Source organism: Abramis brama (genome assembly GCF_963993115.1).
Source record: "Abramis brama genome assembly, chromosome: 12".
NCBI classification, from domain to species: Eukaryota; Metazoa; Chordata; class Actinopteri; order Cypriniformes; family Leuciscidae; genus Abramis; species Abramis brama.
In genome coordinates, this window is record NC_139974.1 from 14,931,423 (window position 1) to 14,954,149 (window position 22,727).

General features: G+C 37.7%; 2 protein-coding genes across 7 annotated transcripts in view; one reads left to right on the forward strand and one right to left on the reverse strand.

Annotated features, from left to right (window-relative positions):
* gpnmb (glycoprotein (transmembrane) nmb) lies at window positions 1-15,059 on the forward strand. 2 transcript variants are annotated; one of them, XM_084130305.1, is made up of 12 exons: window positions 1-167; window positions 979-1,110; window positions 4,480-4,623; window positions 4,768-4,941; window positions 5,025-5,186; window positions 8,390-8,710; window positions 8,901-8,960; window positions 10,628-10,867; window positions 12,431-12,536; window positions 12,798-13,021; window positions 14,022-14,115; window positions 14,196-15,059. In XM_084130305.1, exons 1-12 carry the CDS (start codon window positions 98-100, stop codon window positions 14,341-14,343), a joined length of 1,875 nt encoding a protein of 624 aa, XP_083986431.1. In that variant the 5' UTR covers window positions 1-97; the 3' UTR covers window positions 14,344-15,059. The 2 variants fall into 2 exon arrangements, with proteins under 2 accessions (XP_083986431.1, XP_083986430.1); XM_084130304.1 differs by having other exon boundaries at window positions 3-167; window positions 4,480-4,641.
* An 807-nt stretch (window positions 15,060-15,866) lies between these two features.
* The window catches only part of igf2bp3 (insulin-like growth factor 2 mRNA binding protein 3), a 29,819-nt gene continuing 22,958 nt past the window's right edge, over window positions 15,867-22,727 (reverse strand). The window contains exons 11-16 of one of the 5 annotated variants that reach the window (XM_084130833.1): window positions 22,598-22,669; window positions 21,615-21,734; window positions 21,404-21,478; window positions 21,173-21,304; window positions 18,203-18,316; window positions 15,867-17,862 (exon numbers count right to left, since the gene is read on the reverse strand). In XM_084130833.1, the coding sequence (XP_083986959.1) occupies window positions 17,764-17,862; window positions 18,203-18,316; window positions 21,173-21,304; window positions 21,404-21,478; window positions 21,615-21,734; window positions 22,598-22,669 (612 nt within the window). In that variant the 3' untranslated portion in view covers window positions 15,867-17,763. Of the gene's footprint in view, window positions 17,863-18,202; window positions 18,317-21,172; window positions 21,305-21,403; window positions 21,479-21,614; window positions 21,780-22,597; window positions 22,670-22,727 lie in introns of all 5 variants that reach the window. The other 4 variants (XM_084130832.1, XM_084130834.1, XM_084130835.1 and 1 more) reach the window with 4 other exon arrangements.

Sequence of the window (22,727 nt, forward strand, 5' to 3'; positions counted from 1 at the left end):
GAGAGTTGAGGGGTCTGGGACGAGCAGCTGGACTGGCAGAGTGGGACATACAAGAAGAAGAAAAAAAAACAATCTGATCAATTCTATTTGTATTGACATGATGCATTTGGAAATGTTACTTGTGCTGGCCTGGGCATTTTTCGTTCCTATAACGAACAGCAAAAAAAGTAAGTAAAAACTTTTTTTAACGAAACGATTAGTTTAAAAAAAAGTAATCAGTGTATGTTTATAATTGTTACATGCTGTCCGCACATTTTCATAATAAAGTTTTTACGTTTTTGGACAAGTGATTGTTGAATCAAGGTGATTTTGAATAGGCTAAACCACTAAAATAATCTTATATAGAGTGTAGCCTAGTGTAAAATATTCCTGGTTGCCATTTCTAAATTCCCCCAATATCGACGTAAATTATGTTTGGAAAAACATATGATAGGCTATAGCCTACATAACTTAAAAATGTTTTACAGTGTGTTGGAATAGCCTAATTGTTTTCGTCCGCGCGCTGCAGTCTCATGAAACTAATTAGGCTACGATACTTGCGTGCAGATTCCAAGTCAGTCTTGTGAAAATACTTTCCTCAATATTTCGTCCAGACTGTGCGAATATGCTTTCTAGTCTTTTCTTTTTAATATATGAGTTCGTTAAAAGTATCCATACGCAGAATGCAAGGATGGATAAAGTTAGTGCGTAAATTAAGCGCATTTTAAGACTTATTTTTGGGAAGAAGGCTATATCTGGGGCTATTGTCCCATGTTTTAGTAGGTTGATATTTTTACGTTCACCTCTGTTTTTGTAGATATAGCCCAGTGAAAAGTGGCAAATTCCCTGTGTGACAACTAGCCCAGTTTTCCCTGATATGGTTTATAAAATTTCAAGACTAATTAATGTAAATTGTGTAATGGAGCCATGAGTTTTGCATGGTTTTATTTTCATTCACAATGCTTTTAAAATATCTGTTTTCCCTTGTCATGAGTGCAGCTTATGGTGACATGTTCCCTCACAAACACAAGCTCCCTTTTCCGTTCCCAATCCCTGGATGGGATCCGGACACGAACCCTTGGGACGAATCTCTGTATCCCCCCATCAAACAACAGCTGACTCGCAGACATGGTAAGAGTTCTGTAAAATAGCCTATCAGTGTTACTTATATTGATCCACAAGATCATTCCTGAGTGAAATAAATATAAAATAATTTGTATAAAATTGTACACCACGCTTCAGAAATGCACAGAAGAACCATTTTTGGTTCCACAATGAACTTTACAGTGAATTGTTATTAAACAAACAAACAAACAAACATGTTTTTCTTAGTGTGAAGAAAAAAAAGAAGAAAAAAAAGATTTTTTTCCACTATAAAGAACCTTTTGTGTAGGCTAATGGAAAGGTTCAGTGGATACAGGTTCTTCATGGAACAATCGATGCCAATACAGAACCTTATTTTTAAGAAGTGTATTAATTATAACATGATTATTTATATTTACACAATAGATATGAGATAATTATTACCCCGTTTTAATAATTGTGATATCAAAATAATTTCTGGACTTTTGGCAAACATAATGTAAAGTTTTAGAGTGAGACAAGCCAGCTAATAGCACACATCACAGAATTCATCAAACTGCCAGTGGGTGCGTCTCAATCAGCTCTCTAGCTCCCTCGGTCGGGAATCAACATATCGTGTTCACCAATTCAGGCACTGGGATGGACAGTAAGGACCCTGGCTCACTACGCTAGTAGTAATGAGTTACTACTATAGTAGTATTATTAGTAACTAATGAGTATAGGCCTACTATAGAAAAAATAGAGACACTAATGACTCTATTTCCGGTGACATGATAACGTCCTCATTGTACAACATGTTATGAACAACAGCAGAACTGATATCGTTCAGACATTATTTTTTACATGTTATTTAAAGTAGCCTACATTATGATAAATACCTTGCTTGTTGCATATATTTGCAACATTTGCCTGTTACATAGGCCTATGTGCATAATTTCAGCTGTAAATAAATTATAGTATTAGTTAACTTATGTTCACTATACCTGTCTAGTGATGTAGGCTATGCTTATGCTATAGGCCTATTAAATCTAAACAAATTAAATCTTTTTTTTTTTTTTTTTTTTAAGTTGCCAGGCACTGCAGCGTTTTTGATCATTTTCACAAAAATGTCATGGCCCCCAGAATATTTTGTTGTATGAATATCTGAACATGCAATATATCAATAGAAAGAACATACCCTCATTAAAAAAAAAAAAAAAAAAAAAAAAAAACGTTTTATTCTAGCCTGCATATTCTCATATGCAAATGATTACATATGACATCGCTTGTTTCTGCTTCTTACTTCTTCGCCTGTGCTTTAATCTTCTTCTTCTTTTAGTTTTATGGCGGATTGCAACCATGACTTATTATTTTATTAAAAATAAATAAACTAAATCCTATAGTATATACTCCTATATCCTTCAGGTATTCCACAACAGCTTTCTATGTATCTTTTCCCCCTTCTCCTGTTGTTCCCAATACACCCTCAAGGTTCCATTTTCTTCCCGCCTGACTTATCTTTTGCTTTAGTCTAATCCTCTCTTCCCTGTATTTCCTACAATGAAACATTATATGTTCTGCACTTTCTGTCATTTTACATTCCAAACATTCATCTGATTGACTTTTACCTTATAAAACCCTTTTTTTTTTATTTAACCCTGTGTGGTCATACCTCAGTCTGGTTAAAACGGACTCTTCCCTTCTGTTCATAATCACACCCTGCAGATTTCTACACTGTAATATTTCCTTCCACTATTCCCACCTGTCCTGCCCTTTCTTCATCATTTCTTTTTTGATCACTGCCTTAGCTTCTCCTTTACCAAAGGTAATATTTATAACATCGCTCATCCTGGTTGATTTTTTTTGTTCCTATTTTGTCTGCTCTCTCATTCCCCTTTTTTACTTAAGGTAGCCTACCCAGCAAAATATCACATCTATCCGAAGCCTCCGCAATCTAAATAAACTTTGATGTATTTCTAGCATTTCAGTGTTTTAATCAAGAGATTTAGTACTCTTTCAGAAGATGTGTCATAGCGCCCCCTAGGGGCCCTTGCGTATTACAGTGAAAACACAGAAGCCAGGAAAATTCTGTGTTTGTCTGGGAAGCGTTTTCTCACAAATAACGGAAAATTCTGTGTTTGGCGGGGAAAGAGTTAAATAATTCATTTATAATAAAACAATGGTTTGTTTTTTCAAAACATCTATTAGGCCTACATGTTATTGTGTGTGATGAGTTGGCTCGCGGGATGTAGGCTATGTTTCACACTTCAGAACTTTCATTAAGGGAACAGGGCTGGCCTGGCTGTGTCCGAAATTACATTTAGCCTACTCTTTTGAGTAGCCTATGTAGCCTACTTATTTTAATTAATTAATTAGGCTACTTCACGACCGCTAAAAAGTATGTTCTTTATAGTATGAATGTGAATGTGAATATAATCTGGACAGATACTACATTCGCCATGTTTTCATTAACATGCCATTCACAAATCCTCTCCAGTGGCCTCATGGGATATTATGCACACTTCAGAATCTCGCCAGGAGAATAATTTGCTTAAGGAAGCTACTTTTTGCCCACTCTTTTATGAGGACTGTGAATTTAGACATACTACTTTTGTCACATACTGTTTTTTGCCTGCTATAGGAAAGTATACGATTTCGGATGCAGCATAGTGAGCATCGATGTTCCCTGGTTTTCATTATACATTGTGGGATTGTTTAGGAAGCGAAAGTTTCAGTGAACTGGAATTATTTTGCGACTGAGACAGCCCTTAAAATGGCAGGCTCCCTGATCAGTGCCCTGACTACTGAACTAGGGAGCTGATTGAGACGCACCCCATACTTACAGATATATGTGCTGATGTTTTCCCACCAAAATTATATCTCTTACATCCAGGAGGAAGATGATCTCATTAGTTAAGTGATATTATAAAAGTTTGACAAGATGGAAAGGTCATACTAAGGCCACACGAAAAACCTAAAAAAAGACTTCCAATTTAAACAATATTCCAAAGAAAACGTTTTAGAAATTGCCATTTTGTCCTTTTATAATTTCCATTTTTTAAAATTGTGAGATTAATATTTTTAAAAATGTTTCTCCATTATGTTAACAGATATTGAGAAAAAAAAATACTAATCTCACATTAAATTGGGGACATGAAAATACACTGCATGACAGGAATAAAAATGTACATTAAAGCTGGATGATGACATCACGGTTTTCTCCAGAGCCGCTATATATATATATAAATGAACAAAGTTAATAACTTTTTTACAACAAAATGAAACATCACTGAACTTACTTAAGCTGGACTGTGACGCTATTTTCTTCTGGACTTTGTTGCATTTTCCTGTTATCTCTATAAAGCTGCTTTGAAACAATCTGTATTGTAAAATGACCCCACACAATAATCAGTCAATGCTCTCTCGTGAACATCACAGACAAACCACCGAAGGTGCGCCTCACGAGCGACAGCCCTGCAATGAACGGCTCGAGCATGTCGTTCACTGCAGCTCTGGAGTTCCCACCATGCCAGAAGGAGGACAGCAGTGGCAACCTGGTGTATGACGATCACTGTGACGACGGTATGATGGAGGCCTCAGGTGCTTCATACCCCTATAATCTCTATGCACAATTGCAAGGGGAAAAAATGAGCTGTATTTCAAAAGGTTGCATTTACATATCACACATTATTTTTTCATCTGTTCAACCCCTTTGCTTTTTTTCAGCTAATGGGCAGGTGCGTTCAGGGTATGTGTTTAACTGGACATCCTGGTTGGATGACTATGGCTTTGGGAAGTGTACAGATTTGAAGAGGTGCAATGTTTTTCCTGATGGAAGGCCTTTTCCTCAGACCAATGACTGGAGACGTAGAGGTTATGTCTATGTGTGGCACACCATGGGTGAGTTTCAGCCATTCACTGACCCAAATGATATCAGTGTAACCACACTAATGTACCATCATCCTGTGGTTTTTCCCTCACAGGCCAGTATTTTGAGACATGTGATGGCTCCTCCTCCCATCTGACCCTGAACACCACTAACATGACATTTGGAGCTGGTGTGATGGAAGTGATGGTTTATCGTAAACGTGAGCGCAGAAAGTACAGCCCGCTCTCTACGGACAGTACTGTGTTCTTCATAACAGGTCTGCCAGTTACTTTTAGTCATATTTATGTACAGGATCATACATGTCCCTTGATTGATATATATATATCAATACATAAATAATATTATATGTATAATATTGTTTTTTATTATACTATTAATATTATTATTTAATTCAATATATTACCTTTATTATGTAATTATTTTGTTTTGGGTAAGATTTATTTAAAAAAAAGAAAAGAAATTGATACTATTCAGCAAGGATGCTTCAAATTAATCAAAAGTGACAGAAAAGACATTTATAATGTTACAAAATATTTACATTTTAAATAAATGTTGTTCTTTTGAACTTTATATTAATAAAAAAATAAAAAATAAAAAATAAAAAATCCTGAAAAATGTATCATAGTTTCCAGTAATTATTAAGCAGGAAAAACTATTTTGAACATTGATAATAGTAAGAACCATTATTGATAATTGAGCACCAATAATATCTGACAAGTCAGCATATTATAATGATTTTTGAGGCTTAGTAATTGAGACTGGAGTAATGGCTGCTGAAATTTACAGGAATAAATTACATTTTAAAATATAAATATATATAAATATATTTAAATAGAAATCAGTTATTTAAAATTGTAATAATATTTCACAATATTACAGTTTTTTTCTGTATTTTTTAATTAAATAGATGTAGCCTATATAAATGCAGCCTTAAATATGTATATATATATATATATACAGTGAGGAAAATAAGTATTTGAACACCCTGCTATTTTGCAAGTTCTCCCACTTGGAAATCATGGAGGGGTCTGAAATTGTCATCGTAGGTGCATGTCCACTGTGAGAGACATAATCTAAAAAAAAATCCAGAAATCACAATATATGATTTTTTAACTATTTATTTGTATGATACAGCTGCAAATAAGTATTTGAACACCTGTATATCAGCTAGAATTCTGACCCCCAAAGACCTGTTAGTCTGCCTTTAAAATGTCCACCTCCACTCCATTTATTATCCTAAATTAGATGCACCTGTTTGAGGTCGTTAGCTGCATAAAGACGCATGTCCACACCATACAATCAGTAAGAATCCAACTACTAACATGGCCAAGACCAAAGAGCTGTCCAAAGACACTAGAGACAAAATTGTACAACTCCACAAGGCTGAAAAGGGCTACGGGGAAATTGCCAAGCAGCTTGGTGAAAAAAGGTCCACTGTTGGAGCAATCATTAGAAAATGGAAGAAGCTAAACATGACTGTCAGTCTCCCTCGGACTGGGGCTCCATGCAAGATCTCACCTCGTGGGGTCTCAATGATCCTAAGAAAGGTGAGAAATCAGCCCAGAACTACACGGGAGGAGCTGGTCAATGACCTGAAAAGAGCTGGGACCACCGTTTCCAAGGTTACTGTTGGTAATACACTAAGACGTCATGGTTTGAAATCATGCATGGCACGGAAGGTTCCCCTGCTTAAACCAGCACATGTCAAGGCCCGTCTTAAGTTTGCCAATGACCATTTGGATGATCCAGAGGAGTCATGGGAGAAAGTCATGTGGTCAGATGAGACCAAAATAGAACTTTTTGGTCATAATTCCACTAAACGTGTTTGGAGGAAGAAGAATGATGAGTACCATCCCAAGAACACCATCCCTACTGTGAAGCATGGGGGTGGTAGCATCATGCTTTGGGGGTGTTTTTCTGCACATGGGACAGGGCAACTGCCCTGTATTAAGGAGAGGATGACCGGGGCCATGTATTGCGAGATTTTGGGGAACAACCTTCTTCCCTCAGTTAGAGCATTGAAGATGGGTCGAGGCTGGGTCTTCCAACATGACAATGACCCGAAGCACACAGCCAGGATAACCAAGGAGTGGCTCTGTAAGAAGCATATCAAGGTTCTGGCGTGGCCTAGCCAGTCTCCAGACCTAAACCCAATAGAGAATCTTTGGAGGGAGCTCAAACTCCGTGTTTCTCAGTGACAGCCCAGAAACCTGACTGATCTAGAGAAGATCTGTGCGGAGGAGTGGGCCAAAATCCCTCCTGCAGTGTGTGCAAACCTGGTGAAAAACTACAGGAAACGTTTGACCTCTGTAATTGCAAACAAAGGCTACTGTACCAAATATTAACATTGATTTTCTCAGGTGTTCAAATACTTATTTGCAGCTGTATCATACAAATAAATAGTTAAAAAATCATACATTGTGATTTCTGGATTTTTTTTTTTAGATTATGTCTCTCACAGTGGACATGCACCTACGATGACAATTTCAGACCCCTCCATGATTTCTAAGTGGGAGAACTTGCAAAATAGCAGGGTGTTCAAATACTTATTTTCCTCACTAAGGTTGCATTTATATAGTTTATAATATATATAACTCAATTGAGCATTCACCCAATATAATTATCTCATTTTTGACAGAGGTGGCTTTTAGAGGCTTCTGCATCAGAGGTCTTCATATATGTATAGTTAGTGGTATGTATGAAGACTTCTGATGCAAAAGCCTCTAAAAGCCACCTCTGTCAAAAATGAGATAATTATATTGGGTGAATGCTCTCCGCACATAGTATGCATTCATCAAATACTTTCACTTCAAACTCACTAAATCGCAGCCTCAGCCCATTCTGAAATGCCGGTACTTGGGTAGAAACCTATACATAGGAGCCTGATAAAAATGTTAATATTAAAGAAACACGTTAGATGGACTTAGAGGCTTTTGCATCTGAAGTATATATATATATATTGTCGTATACCCCGATCCAGAGCATCCTAAACATGCTCAATGGGTGACATGTCCGGTGAGTATGCTGGCCATGCAAGAACTGGGATGTTTTCAGCTTCCAGGAATTCCCGCCCCTAACCCTAAAACAGTAAAATTGCACATTTTAGAGTGGCCTTTTATTGTGGCCAGCCTAAGGCACACCTGTGCAATAATCATGCTGTCTAATCAGCATCTTGATATGCCACACCTGTGAGGTGGATGGATTATCTCGGCAAAGGAGAAGTGCTCACTAACACAGATTTAGACAGATTTGTGAACAATATTTGAGAGATATAGGCCTTTTGTGTACATAGAAAAAGTCTTAGATCTTTGAGTTCAGCTCATGAAAAATGGGAGCAAAAACAAAAGTGTTGCATTTTATAATTTTGTTCAGTGTATATATATATAAAGATTAAAACCCCTTCAACTTCTTTTATTGATCAATTTTTGATTTTTAACCAAGGTTTTTTCTTTCATCCAGATAAGATTCCGCTCTCTGTGAACATTTCCCAGAAAGAAGCAGCCAGCATAACTGACAAAAACATCTTTGTCAGAGGGTCTGATGTGATTTTCAACGTCCAGATCCACGACCCAAGTAACTATCTGAAGACAGCTGATGCGGTGGACTTCAGTTGGGACTTTCGGGATGGCAACCAGTTGGTCACCCACAGCAATGTGGCAACCCATGCATACAACACTCTTGGAAATGTTACAGTCAAGCTCTTAGTGGTGGCATCATTCCGTGTACCCTGCCCACCACCGACTCCAACACCAATGCACTTCACACAGGCTCATACCCCAGGTAATCTCATCAACACAGGCACTTTACACTCCTAGACAACAGATATCCTCTTACCTAAGCCAGACATATAATATTCATTATTATCCAATAAAATCAGGTCAAAATGTGGACACTTATGCTTAAAACTGCTGTCATGTTAAAGGCCAGCCAATATACAGCATTAATCTGTTTGATGTGTTTTGTGTTTCAGCAATGCCTACTCTACCTCCTGGCACTCATGCATTTACTAGCAAAATGGAGACCACCAAGGGTAAGACAAGTTGTATTTGACGCAAGAAAAATTTCTAATATGAATGACAAACAGAACATGTAAAGGACATTTCTACAACCTCAAATCCTGAAAAGTTGGGACCTTTTGTAAAATGCAATGGAATCAAGAATCTGTGATTAGTTAATTCTCTTTCATCTTTATTTAACTGACAAAATTACAAAGAAAAGATTTCCAATGTTTTCACTGAACAACTTAATAATATTTTGTAAATATAAACAAATGTTGATTTTGATGGCTGCTACAAAAAAAGTTGGGACAGAGGCAAAATTAAAAAAAAGATTATACAATATCCAAGTCAAACTCTTTTGAAACAGTTCACAATGAGCAGGTGAATTGGTAATAGGTGAGGGTATTGTGATTGAGTGTAAAAGAGCTTCTCAGTCTTTGCAAGCAAAGATGGATCATGGCTCATCACTTTGAGCCAAATATCACGAGTGAAATGTCAAACAATTCAAAAATCACATTTCTCAAATCAAGATTGCAAAGAATTTATGTCTTTCACCATCTACCATACATAATATTGTGAAAAATTCAGGGAATCCATAGATGTCAGTAGATGTAGGGCAAGGCAGGAAACCTCTGTTGAATGTGCGTGACCTTTGAGCCCTCATACGGCACTGCATGAGAAACAATCCTGCTGCTCTGTTAAATATATCCACATGTGCTCGGGAGTTCTTTGAAAAACTTTCGTCACTTAACACAGTCTGACGCTGCATCAAGAAATGCAACTCGAATCTCTGTTACTTCAAGGAGAAATCTATACATCTGTTTAATGCAGAGATGCCGGCGAGTTCTCCGGGCCTGAGCTCATCTCAGATGGTCTAAAAGACAGTGGAAAGACAGTGTGCTGCAATCAGTTGTGTCCATGTTTCAGCTTGTTTTTTGGGAAAACGGACATTGAGTTCTCAGTCCCACAGATAGACGAAAGGGACCATCCAGACTATCATCAGCGACAGGTACAAAAGCAAACATCTGTCATGGTATGAGGTGCATCAGTGCAAACGGCATGGCTAAAGGTGCATGTGTGTGAAGGTACATTGACATGGTGTAGGCGTATATATTTGTATATATATTTGTATATATATATTTGTATGTATATATTTGGATTGTACAGAGACATAAACTGCCATCAAGATGACATCTTTCCTGGGAAGCAAGACAATGCCAGGCCTCATTCAGCATGTTCTACAACAGTGGTTTCTTAGACACTTTACACCATAGAGTGGATGTGCTTGACTGCAGTCCAGATCTGTCTCTTATTGAAAATGTATGGCATATCATCCAAAGCAGAATCAGACAACGACGACCACGGACTGTTGAGCAGATTTCTGATATCAGGCGAGATTAGGCAAAAATTCCACTTGCAAAACTTAAACAATTAGTATCCTCATAGTGTAATTAACAGTTGTAATCATGCCACTGTCCCAACTTTTTTGGTGTGTTGCAGCCACCAAAATCAACATTTGTTATTATTTACAAAATACAATTAAGTTCAGTGAAAACATTGGAAATCTTTTCTTGTACTTTTGTCAGTTAAATAAAGCTGAAATCACAGATTCTTGATTTTATTGCATTTTACAGAACGTCCCAAATTTTCTGGATTTGGGGTTGTACAATGTGTTTAATACTTTTTAACTATTCTCTAGCTCCTATCACCAATCCTTCACCAAGTACAACCCCTCAAGTTCATACAACTGCTGTCCCAGCAACCGAACCATTCCAAACTGATTCAGAGGTGACATCTATTACAGCAACTGCTGTACCTGAGGCCAGTTCAACCTATAAGCAGCCCACCTCTCCGCCGATGATCAAACACACACACTTCAAGGAGTCAGACTGTTTCCGCCACATGTATGGTTCATTTGAAGGCGAGATAATCATCACTGGTAAGAAAATTACCAGACCACGATTTTTTTTTGGTTTGTATCAGGGTTATCGCTAAAACTAAAACCATTAAAAAATAATTGTTTATAATAAAATAAACAATAACTGAAATAAAATAAAATATAAAAAAGATACATTTCTCATTTTCATTTACTTTAAAGGTGCAGTAAGCAATTTCTGAGAAATGCTGTTGAAAGTGGATCAGACGGAGCAACACAACAAACTTGTAGCCAATCAGCAGTAGGGGGCGTGTCCACTCATGATGGGGGAGGAGAGAGAGTGAGCAAGAGGGAGATTTGAAGAAAGACTTTAGAAAGAGAGATGGCTGAGAGACATTACAAAAGAGAAAAGCTCAGGGGAATATCACTGGAAAAAATAAAGGTTATGATCAGGCAACAGTTTTAGGACCCATGTTACCACCTCACACAAGCTTAAAAACGGTTTTGCGATATATGGGAGTTTTTGTGAAATTGATGTGTTTCCATTGGGCGTATTTTCAATTCATGATTTCAATTTGCGCAATATGAAGGGTAATGGAAACGCAGCTGTTGTGCTGCTGGCAACTAACAGCAAACTCTTGCTTGTATACTTCTGTGTACTGTATATGTTAATTTTTTGTTCTTCCTTGTTCTTCGTTCATCATCTTTTCTTTATGTTTCGCCAAGCATTATTTTAGCTTCTGCTATGATAAAAGAGACATCCACTATTGCATTCATCCAATACCTTTAATTTGTTATACTTTATGCTTTTCAGCAAAAGACATCAGAAACTTAAATTTTGCCCCATTATGAAACCCTCTGCACACAGTTCTTAGCATATCGGACATACCCGAAAGACTCAGTTCAGTGTACTGTTGGACTAACTGGAGTGCAGAATGAGTTGGCAAAAACCCGCATCAAAGGACATACTCCGGATATTGGCTCATTTCAAGATGGTATGACTGTCAGACACATCTGAAAGTGTTTGATTGAGTAACTGGTAGATCTGTGCTGATTTGAGCCACAAACTGTTTCAGACGGTTCAGTCCAATATGGTGAACTGGTTCAGCCAGTTCACTAAAAAGAACCGGTTCAAAAGAACGATTAGTTCGCTAACTGGACATCACAACTGTGTTCGTTTGGGTTGATTTCAAATATCAACAGTGTTTCTCAGAAATCGCTTTCTGCACGTTTAAGTTGAACTAAATAAACAAAAAAAGTTCCCCGCTGGTTCCACAGACTAAAATGCATGTTTGAGCTGGTTTAACTGGAAGCAAATTGCACTGCCATGTGTTGTTTTTTCCTAAGGCACGTTTAAAAAAGCTACTTAAATGTCCTTATTGAACTAAGGCCTAATCCTGGCTTTATCTAAGTCCTGTCTGTGAAACCATGCCTAAAAATACTAAATTTAAATGTAAAATGTAAACAGAAAATATACAAATAAAATCTAATATACTCTAAAATATTACAAAAAATATATTAATATATCAGTGATTCTAAAATAACACTGGTATGTTTTGTCCTTATTATAATAATACATTATTGTTTTTTATTTAAAAACAAAAATGTTTATGTCTGTTTCTACAGAACCTCCTCCAGCTCTTCAGAATCTGCCAGCTAATCAGATTTTAAAAGTGTCAGCTGACAAAATTTCCAACACATCTGTAAACTTCATGGTGACATGCTCAGGCAGGTAAGATTTAGACAAATCGCATATATATAGCCTATATATATATAAGCAGACAGAAGATCATGTGCTTCACATGAGAAGACAGAAAGTGAAGAGCATTTTTAGATGTAGTTGATTCTGATCTGCAGTGAGCATTTGAGGCCCTCCAGCTGAGACATTTCACAGCACGTCACCGTCATGTCAAAAACATTCAGTCACATTTACAACACAGATGACGTGTGGATCACACCCAATATGATTGAGCATCATCCCTCCTTTTCTCAGTGTTCCCTCAGTGGCCTGCACCATAGTGGCCAACTCCGCCTGTCGGGAGGTCAAGAATATCTTGTGTGAGGACGTGGCCCCTTACGGCGAGGGCTGCAAGATCAGTTTGACACGCATTTTCCAAACGCCAGGCACTTACTGTGTCAACATCACACTGGGTGTGCCTGGAGGCTTGGCTCTTGCCACCACCACCTCAGTCACAATTGGCAACAGCCCTGACAAGAGTAAGTTTGTATGAAGTGTCCCTTGAATTTTTTTTTTTTTTTGCAATTTATTTTTATAGAATTATCCGGTTTCACTTTATTTTGACGGTCCCTATAACACATTCTGTTGACTAAGTAATGTTGCACCTACATGTCTACTAACTAACATTAGTAAAGTATTAGTAGACTGGTAGGGTTAGAATAAGTTGGCATGTAGTTGCAAAGTTACTTCTAGTCTACTGAATGTTCAAAAGGGACCATCAAAAGTAACTACCAATTTTTTATAATATATATTGTTACAAAGTTATTTTAGTATTATTTATATAAAATTATAGTATTTAATATTGTGAATTAGCTTTTTTTCTCGTATAATTTTACATTTATTTTGTTATGTGCTTTTGCAGTTTTTATTAGTTTCTAAAAATATATTTCAATTTATTTTTACTTCAGTTTTAGTTTTGGTCATTTTAGTACTTAAACTTATTTTATTTCAGTTAGTTGCCAAAGCAAATTTTCTAATTGTCATTTAAGTGTTTTATGTAAAATGTAGGCTATAGATTTTTTTCAGCTTTTTAAATACAATTTTTGTTTAGTGGTGCCAACTATTTCCCATAGCTAAAGCCTGCTCAAAAAAGTCGTTAAATGTTACTAGATGACGTAATGCACCAACTCCTAATATGTGCTCACATACTGTATTTTAATATTATATATATAGTATTTAATACATAGCTGATCATTTACATATTTTCTGTCAGACAGCAGAACAATATAGTGACTGACTAAATGTTAACCAGCAGTCCAAAAACTCACTAGTTGCTTTTTTTCCCGTTAAAGTCGCTAAAGGGGTGTGAAGTCTCTAAACTGAACATTTTCTGTTTTGGTCCTCACAAATATTTAACTTTAAATCAAACTTTTATAAAGATTTAGAAATGTATAAATGTACAGACTTATAAATAAAATATTTATAGAATTATAATTGGCTGATGAATATTTAAAAAAAAAATGTTATCCCTCTTCTTAGACTCTCCTAAATCCTCCCATGTTGCTGAGGTGGTTCTGTCTTCCAGCGCTGTGCTTATTTCCATCTTTGCATTCATTGCCATCATGGCTTACAAGTGAGTACCACTGACCAAACTGATGTTTTAAAAACATAATACGAATCTTAATCCCTTCATTTTTTTTCTATTCCTTTTAGGCGATATAAGGTGTATCGTCCAGTGAGACGCTCTATGCTGGAGGATGCCGAGAGAAATACTGGTAGCTGGAGTTTAAGCGGACTAAGAGCAGCTCTGTTTTCTGCCAACGAGGAGAGAAGTCATTTATTGACAGAAAGGCCACAATAGACTGATCCGAGTTGTCGCAGCATCTAGTTTCTGCAGCTGCTATTTATTCGATACATCACTCAAAGCTGTAGTCTATCTATAAGAATAACAAGTGATCTCGTAGACCAGTGTTTTCAGCAAGATTAGATTACTCTGGCATCTTCTATTCAGTTAAGTTAGAATAAATAATCAAAGCATTTTAGTTACCGCACATACAAGCTTTAAAGATTTTTAATGGGAGATATGGGATGAATGAGCTCAAATATACCAGATCTATGAACCAGGACTTAAAGCTGAAAATTACCGCTTTTGGCCAATTTTGAGTGAAGCTTTGTGGCATTTGATTTGACATGTTCATATGAAATGTTTCTTAATGTGCAGAAAGGATGAGAAAGTTGAGTGAGAAGGGTAGTGTAATGTTCCGAGAAGATGCCAGGTTTTGAATATATTCAAGAGATATTGGATTCATTTTTGAATGTTTGGGGAGTGGATTTGGTGCACTTTTTTGGAGAAGGACCGATGTCTTTCAGTTGATGGTAATTAAGCTGTTATTTCATAAGAAAACACTTTACTAACAATTTCTTCTTATGACATGAATTTGGGAAATTTGTATTGATCACATACATGCAGGTTGGGTATTTAAATTAATTTGACAGCACTTCTGGAAAATATAATTAACCACTCCTGTAAGTGCTGTATATATACAAAAATATTCTAATAAACTTTCTAAACCACTATCTGCTAATGTATCTGCCATTTTTATATATTGATAACCCATTTTGAAAATTCTTCAACCTTTGTAGGGGTCATTGTATTTTAACTGAAATTAGTTTTGGGGATGGGGAGGGAACAACCTTCCAGTTCACAAAGTGACAAATATGGACACACAGAACAGCCAAGGAATCACAAACAATGGTTGCTAGGAGCCAACTTGACTTTTAATTATTTTCTTTGTATCAGAGGCATTTGACAAGTGGAGGTGTGTGAGGGCGCACAAGCACGGTCGGAGGGGATGTTGCTCATCATGCTGAAATCGGACCACGTTTTTCCCAGGAACTATTCCAGATCCCAGAATTCCACATCACATTCCCACTGAAACATGATTCACCACACAACACAGCCATGAAATGAAATTGGATCAGATCAGATCAGTCAAAAAAAAAAAAAAAAAAAAAAAAAAAAAAAAAAAAAACTGTAGCATCCATAAGACATGAAAAAGGTAAAAAATAAAGACTCCATTGTTCATATTTCATAAGCAAGAAATGAAGCAGGCCCTTGAAAAAAATTCTATAGCCATCATTAATCAGATTCCAAATTAAACACTTTGACCTTTAATACAATACCTATGCAAGAAATAAAGCCCAATACAAGGAAGCCACACCACCAAACCAAGAAGCGGAAAGAAAAAGGGGGGAAAAGCAATTAGGTGAGGTTTCAAATCAGTTAGCAGAGAATAAATTGCAGGCAAAAATGAAATCATTTTCTTAGTCATCTTTAAAGCCTAGCCATACATGATTTTTTTTTTTTAAATGATATTTTTTTTTCTGTGAGGAAAGGGACAGATGAGATATGACCCTATAGATTCTAACAAATAGCAATATGCCTCTAATTTAAATACTTTTCTAACAAGAGGTAGATCAAAAAACGGTGTAAGAAGTGTGGAAAGAAAAACAATACGATCACTTGTGCCCCTCTGGTCAGCGCTCGGCGCCACGCGCATTCCCAGTGCGGAAGTGTTCGCGAGGGACTCGAGGTATCGCTGCGCGCGCTGGAGGTCTCGGGTGAGATGGAAGGATTCCCGCCACACACCCTTTCCTCAGCTGAGGTAGACAATGGTCTAACTAGTGTGGAAGCATGGATGCACTCTTTTACCACAATCAAATCATATTTACATTCTGCATGAAAACAAAGGAATATTGGTTTTTTCACTTATTTACTAAACGTTTAGTTTCTTTGCTAATGTTCATTTTATATATTTTTTTGCTTTTTCACTTTGAATGATAAACGAAAGATATAAATGAAACCGTTCGCGCGTTCATCTCTACGTCATAGCTCGTTAGCCTAGAGACGCGCCCCCGACTATTGTAACCTAATAGCTATTAACGCAAAAGCATCAGAACAGTGAAACTTCCCAACCCCGACATGCATTGACTGACGTTAAACACTGAAAATCTTCGGCATGTAAAGCCCAGTTTGATGCAAAAAGCCGTCCCAAGACCAAACGGAGCGCATTATTTGGAAAAGGGGGAGAGAAAAAAAAAAACGATGAGCACGGGAAAAGAAAAAACAACCTCAATCGGGCTGGTCGTTCTTTTTTATTATGATAGACAACTAGTCGCGTTGAGGATGAGGGGGTGTCAAAGAGGTTACAGCAGGACCTTGATTATCCCTGACCTCTATTGCTTGCATCCAACCCTAACTGAAGTGTAATGAATTGCGGGTTAAACGTATGCTACCGCCGAGACAGGTATTAGCATATTAGCACGGCATTGCTGCGGTATGTATGGTTGGCGTTATTTCTCATTACCTTGACGTGTTCAGAGGGTGGTGGCTCCTCAGCGACACTGAGGCGCTTTTCTTTTCTTTCTCCTATCTGTAGTTAACATAGAAGCCCAAACTCCGCACTTTTACACACCAGATATGCGCAAACTTATATACAGTTGAGTTATTAATCGTGCGCACGCTGCAAACGGAACAAGGCGGAGTCCGGGATTCATCCGTTCACTACAGACTAAATTTTACATTTTCTTAAAAAAATAAAAATGTTCAAGAACTATTAGCTTTATAAAGTATACAAAATACCACAAAGCAAAATAAAAAAACAGAACATTTTTTTTTCATATATCATTTTCTTTTTTTCTGAGGTACTCTAGCCTGAGGTAGATCAGTAAAATGCATATTAACTTGGTTTCCTGGCCAACACCAATCAACACTTCCCTCAGTCATAAGTGGCAGTGTTGCTCCACCTTTCATAATTTTACATATGTATATATATATCTATTAATCTATAAAATGCATCAGAATTTATAAAATGCCACTATGGATCACAGGACAGCGTGCGTACTTCAACAATCCTCTTTCCATCTCAAGCCGAAGACCTTAAACCCCACCCCGTGTCACCCATTCCGCACCCCAAAAAAACAGGCTCAAAATGCCTTTTACACTCAAATGCTGCATTTCCCAATGAACTCAAATATCAAAAACTACGTTTAACGTTTGTCAATTAAGGACTGTGCATTTATCGTATTAAGGCAGGGACTGGGTGGCTGATTTTCCTATGATTTGATTCAAAGAAATTGTGAGGGGAGGGAAGGTGTACACAGTCTCAATGAAACTTCAGGAGGAATGGGTGTAAAAGCAGGCGGGGTTGTAAGGACATTCCCTGACCCCTGAGATGGACGCGTCCCGTGTCCTGTCAGTCTCCGAGAAGACGCGGTGGCTCTATTTCCTCCGGGTGACTGGTGGACCTGTGGCCGAGGCCTTAGGCTGCTGCTGCCGCCTCACCTGAGAGATAATCTCCTGGATCTTCCGCTGAGCCAGCTGAGAGACATGAAAGATAACGGAAAAATACTCAAATCAAAGCGCAAAATAACATAATATCACAGTATTTGAGCAATAAATGAAAAAAGGCTGGATGATTGTATACTGGATAAAGCTGTGTGTAAGGCTCAATGAAGAATTAAGAATTAAGAAATGATCAAATGTGACTAAAGTCAAAATAAATATTGAAATTAATAATAAAATATTTATATATAATTGTAAGCATTATTTAAATACAATACATTAACACATTTATTGGGATCAGAGAAAGTATTTTACCACCAGAGAATTTCACATTTTAACCATTATTCAGCTCTAGCATGTCTAGTAGCTCAATCACCTGGCTTGCATAGAAGTGGCCTGTGATTTTTACTACTACTTGGTCATTTTCATCAGGCGTCTGGTCCCGCGGGACAACCACCTCTGCACTGGTCAAGTTCTGTAGTTCATTCACCTAAAGACAAACAGAGCAGCTCGGTCATTCCTGGGAATCAGTGCCTTTGGTGTCCCCCAGTTAAGATTATGATTTTACTGCCTTAAAATATTGAACAATATCAAAGCTGTCTTAGTCATAAATAACACCATTTGAACTCTAAGCATATTGAAGTAGATGATAATTGTTTTTTTTTTAAAGACATTTTACAGCATTTTGAACCACCATATAGCTCCATTTTTCCTATGTCCCCAGGTTTGCATACCCCATTTTCATGTTAAATACAACACATACGATGTGATTTTTCCTATTTACATTTTTTTTACGTTGTTGGGTATATCAGTATTGATTCTCTCTAAATAAAGAGTTTAATTATTAAATTAATTTTAACAATTACAATAAACATTTTTAGCTTGTCCCTTAATTTATTGTCCACTCTTATTTTTGACTACTTTCTCACTGTCTATTTTTTTAAAAATAAATTTTATCTTTGAAATTCAATGTCAACCTGTTAAATCAGAAGACGTAACAGAGTGGACACCGAGTGTGTATCCGAAGGACAGTGCTTGCACAGTAGTGTCCCCACTCCCATCAATACACCGGGGCATTTGGACCCACACAGACCACAGGGAGAGCACCCCCTGCTGGCCTCATTAACATCTTCCTGTAGCAACCTGGTTTTCCCAGGAGGTCTCCCATTCGGGTACTAACCAGGCTCAACCCTGCTTAGCTTGCTTAACTGCTTTTATGCTTTTAAAGGGACATGAGTTGTCCAAGATAAAATGTACGCCCATAAACTAGAATCTTTAAAAAGTGTTTTAAAGGGGATCTATTATGCAAAATTCACTTTTATATTGTTTTTGAACATAAATCCATCCACTCCAATTGTTATTTTCCCCATTAATATGTAACAGCGTCTTAAAGGCTACGCGCACACTGTGAGCCTTAGTGCTTAATTCTGATTTATTGCTCAGATCAGATTTTTTTGTATAGTTGTTCATGAGATGATGAAAAGAGCAGAATTTAACATTTCTGATACGAGCCCTCATTGATTTGCTTGCATTTAAAGCTGTTGCTGTAATACCGGTACTTATAAGTTCAGAGACATCACTGTCCTTTCACAGACTTCCTTGAGCAACTGCCTTAACTTCAGCTAAGCAAAATCTTTGAAGTGGCTCCTATGAGCGCAGAATTGTGACGAATATTGCTCAAAAGGAGTGTCGTCTAAAGTACCGACCTCGGTACCAAGTCGGTACTGAAATTTTAAAAATGTGACCGGTCCGCTGATAGACGCCTGCGTGTGCTCTCAAACGCTCCTGTGCGTTGATCATTGTAGCCAATCACAGACATACAGTATCCTATGAGCGTGTGAACAATCAGATGAGTTTTACGATTCCGCGCTCAAGAGTCACATTTTTTAAATTTCAGCACCGTCTTGGTACCGAAGTCGGTACTTTTGACGACAATTCCGACTTATTCATATTAACATCATACACAGCAGTAGGTATTGTATATTATAATGCATTCACTTTAATAAAGATTTGGTATACACATGCGATTTCTTTCCCCACCGTTTACATTCACATACATAACCGACTGTGTGTGAACTTTGTGCGTTTTTGACAATCTTGTGTGAATGACAGTTTAAGCGCAATAAGACGCGAAAGTGAACTTAGTTTAATACTCACGCGACGCATCATCTGACATCCAGCTTTCTATGAGTGGGCTCAGAAAACCATAAATCAGAAGTTGGTATGAACTGATATAGCTTTAAAACTCATGGAAATAAACTTCCATGATGAAGAACTGCAATGTCACGTGAGCATGACCACGATAGAGATTGCCAAAAAAATCTCAGCATCTGTTTGATTTTGATTGAGTATACAAGGCACGAGCTGTAAAGGCACAGCGCTATAGAATGGTGCAGGTATGACGTAAAATTGTAGGCCAAAACAAGTCACTTTCCTACTTCCGGATCTTCCCGAAGTGAATTTTTTTTTTTTTTTTTAAATGGGTTTTTGGTTAAATGGCTGAAATAAGGTCTGTGGTAGTCTCAGCCTCAGACGTCACGCCCACGGAACGTTGGCTAAACGTCTGATGCATATGGTACACTTAACTGGAAACACTTCAGGAATGTCGAAGTCGTCATCTGATTGGTTGAATTTTATCGGATTTCCGGGGGGCGCGAGTGTCGCGTTTATTTTCGGTCCGCCGGGAAACAAAGCGCAGACGTGTGATTGCGGAAGAAAAACTGTTGTGTTTACATGAGTGACAATGAGCATTTATCAAGATCAGCTAAAAGATGTGGTAATGCAGACGCCATTGTTATACGTGCACGAACAGATCAATGACTTACTGCTTGTTTTCTTCTCCTTCTTTGATTTTCTATGCTGACTGACTTGTTGCACGCCGGTCTGTTGTTGTGGGGACATTTCCACGCCCAGAAACGTGACGCTGAACGAAACGAACTGTAATTGGTTGTTTGACATGTCGGTCAAACGGCCTTATGGGCGGGCCTTGGCCAAAGAAAGCTGCTATGAATTCCAGACCTTCAGCCGTCAGTCTGAAGGTCTGGCTACGCGAGACTAGGTCTGTGGTAACAAGCTCAAGATACTTTCGTGTTTTATTCTACCACAAAATACATCAGTATAACCCTCCTCGTGATTGTTTTTTAAAGCTGTTATTCATCTTGTACCCGAGCTTGACAAATCATTTTTCAAATGTAAAAACAGAGTTTGATTTTCTAAATTTTATGATGTCCAAAAGGCACTTCATGCCAGGATTTAGCTAGCTATGACCATTGAATGCTGGAATAAATGCATCTGTAAAGCAAATATGAGCATTGAAAACTTATAAAAAAGAAAAGTGCCCGTTTACCGTTTTGCCTCCTTTGCCAATGACTCTGCCAGCGGCGAATGATGGCACTTTTATGTGAGCCTCTAATTTAACCTCCTCCTTCGGTCCAAAAAAGTTCTCCTCTTTTAACTTCCCAAATATACGTCCCTGAGCCTGAGAAAAACAGCGGAGAGAATCAATGCATGAACACACAATCAAATGACTGTATATTCATGCAATGAATTGATTCATAAAACGTCAAAACATTGTTACCTTGAACTGTGCCTCCGGTGGTCCAATAATAATGACCATTCTTTGCTTGGCGTCAACTTCATCAGCAGGTGCAATCTATTGAAGACAAAGTGACAGATCTTAAACTTTAATATTGCATTAGCATGGTAAAAATAATACATCATACCTATAACTATTAAGGTTAACAAACAGGATTAGAAAAAGATCACAAGTCATTCTTGCGGTCACTCACTTTGATTGACGCACCAGCAAAGCGACTTAGCTGTTTAATGTGCTGGCCCTGCTTGCCGATAATAGCACCAACTGCCAGGGCAGGAATGAAGAGGTGCACGGTTTCTGACTCCATCTGTGACTGCTGACACAAAATACACTCATGAGTTATGATCACACATTTAACAAAATAAATCTGCTTTTATGCGAGATACATCAAGAGAATATGCCACAAGACAGCAAACAACGTCCTAGGAAAAACCATTCACTTAACTAGTCAACTATCAGGGGTCATAACATAAGGAATGAAGACTTCATTTATAGATATATTAATACCCAGCCTATTCAGCAACCAGAAAATCTGCTCACCAAGTTATAGTGGGATAAAACTATTTAACTGATGCTGTTATTTTTATGCTATACGATTACTTTTTAACAGAAGTCCCCAGTTCAGTCTCAACTTTGTGGCATGCAAAAAATGTATTTTAGAACTTATCACAGGTGCGACCAAACCGCTTGAGCAAACGGTTTCAACTCAATTCACATATGAAGAGGTTTTTATTAAAAGGCACAGCAGTCAGAAAAAATAAAATCTCTAAAACTGAGTCATACAAATGTAGATTGAGCAAACATTCAACATGAGAACTATTCAGAAAAGCCAAGGGGTGAAAAATAAATCCCCAATAAGCCACTATAGACACAATATTACACACCTGTGCATTTCATTCTAGTTTTTGGGTTAGTCCAACTCCATGTTATTCATGCCCTTTCAAACTTGACAACGTTCATTCCCACCCATCACAAACACACACACAAAGCACTTTATGTCTACATCACGTGTTAAATATTTGACCCGCAGTTTTTCTGCATTTCTGTTAGCTGTGGAGGCTGAGCGACGTCCCCGGGGCAGCAACTAATCAGGGAGCAGACGTTTGTCCCTTCAGCAAATCCAGTAGCGAGCAGCCAAGCCATGCAGTGCATGGTGGGTAATAAATAAAAACTTACAGAAAAGGCTGTACTGCTGCTGGAGGAGAGCGTAGAGGCCCAAAACGGCACCTCACTCCCAAACACGCTGCACTAAGGAAGAAACATACACATTAACACGCACACTCCCACACACACACTATACAGCCGT

Excerpts from the sequence above, each read along its gene's own strand:
- gpnmb (XM_084130304.1), top strand. The coding sequence starts at position 98 with ATGATGCATTTGGAAATGTTACTTGTGCTGGCCTGGGCATTTTTCGTT. Across the intron at positions 168-978 it reads TATAACGAACAGCAAAAAAA|CTTATGGTGACATGTTCCCT; the intron begins GTAAGTAAAAAC and ends TCATGAGTGCAG. Across the intron at positions 12,537-12,797 it reads ATGGTGACATGCTCAGGCAG|TGTTCCCTCAGTGGCCTGCA; the intron begins GTAAGATTTAGA and ends TCCTTTTCTCAG.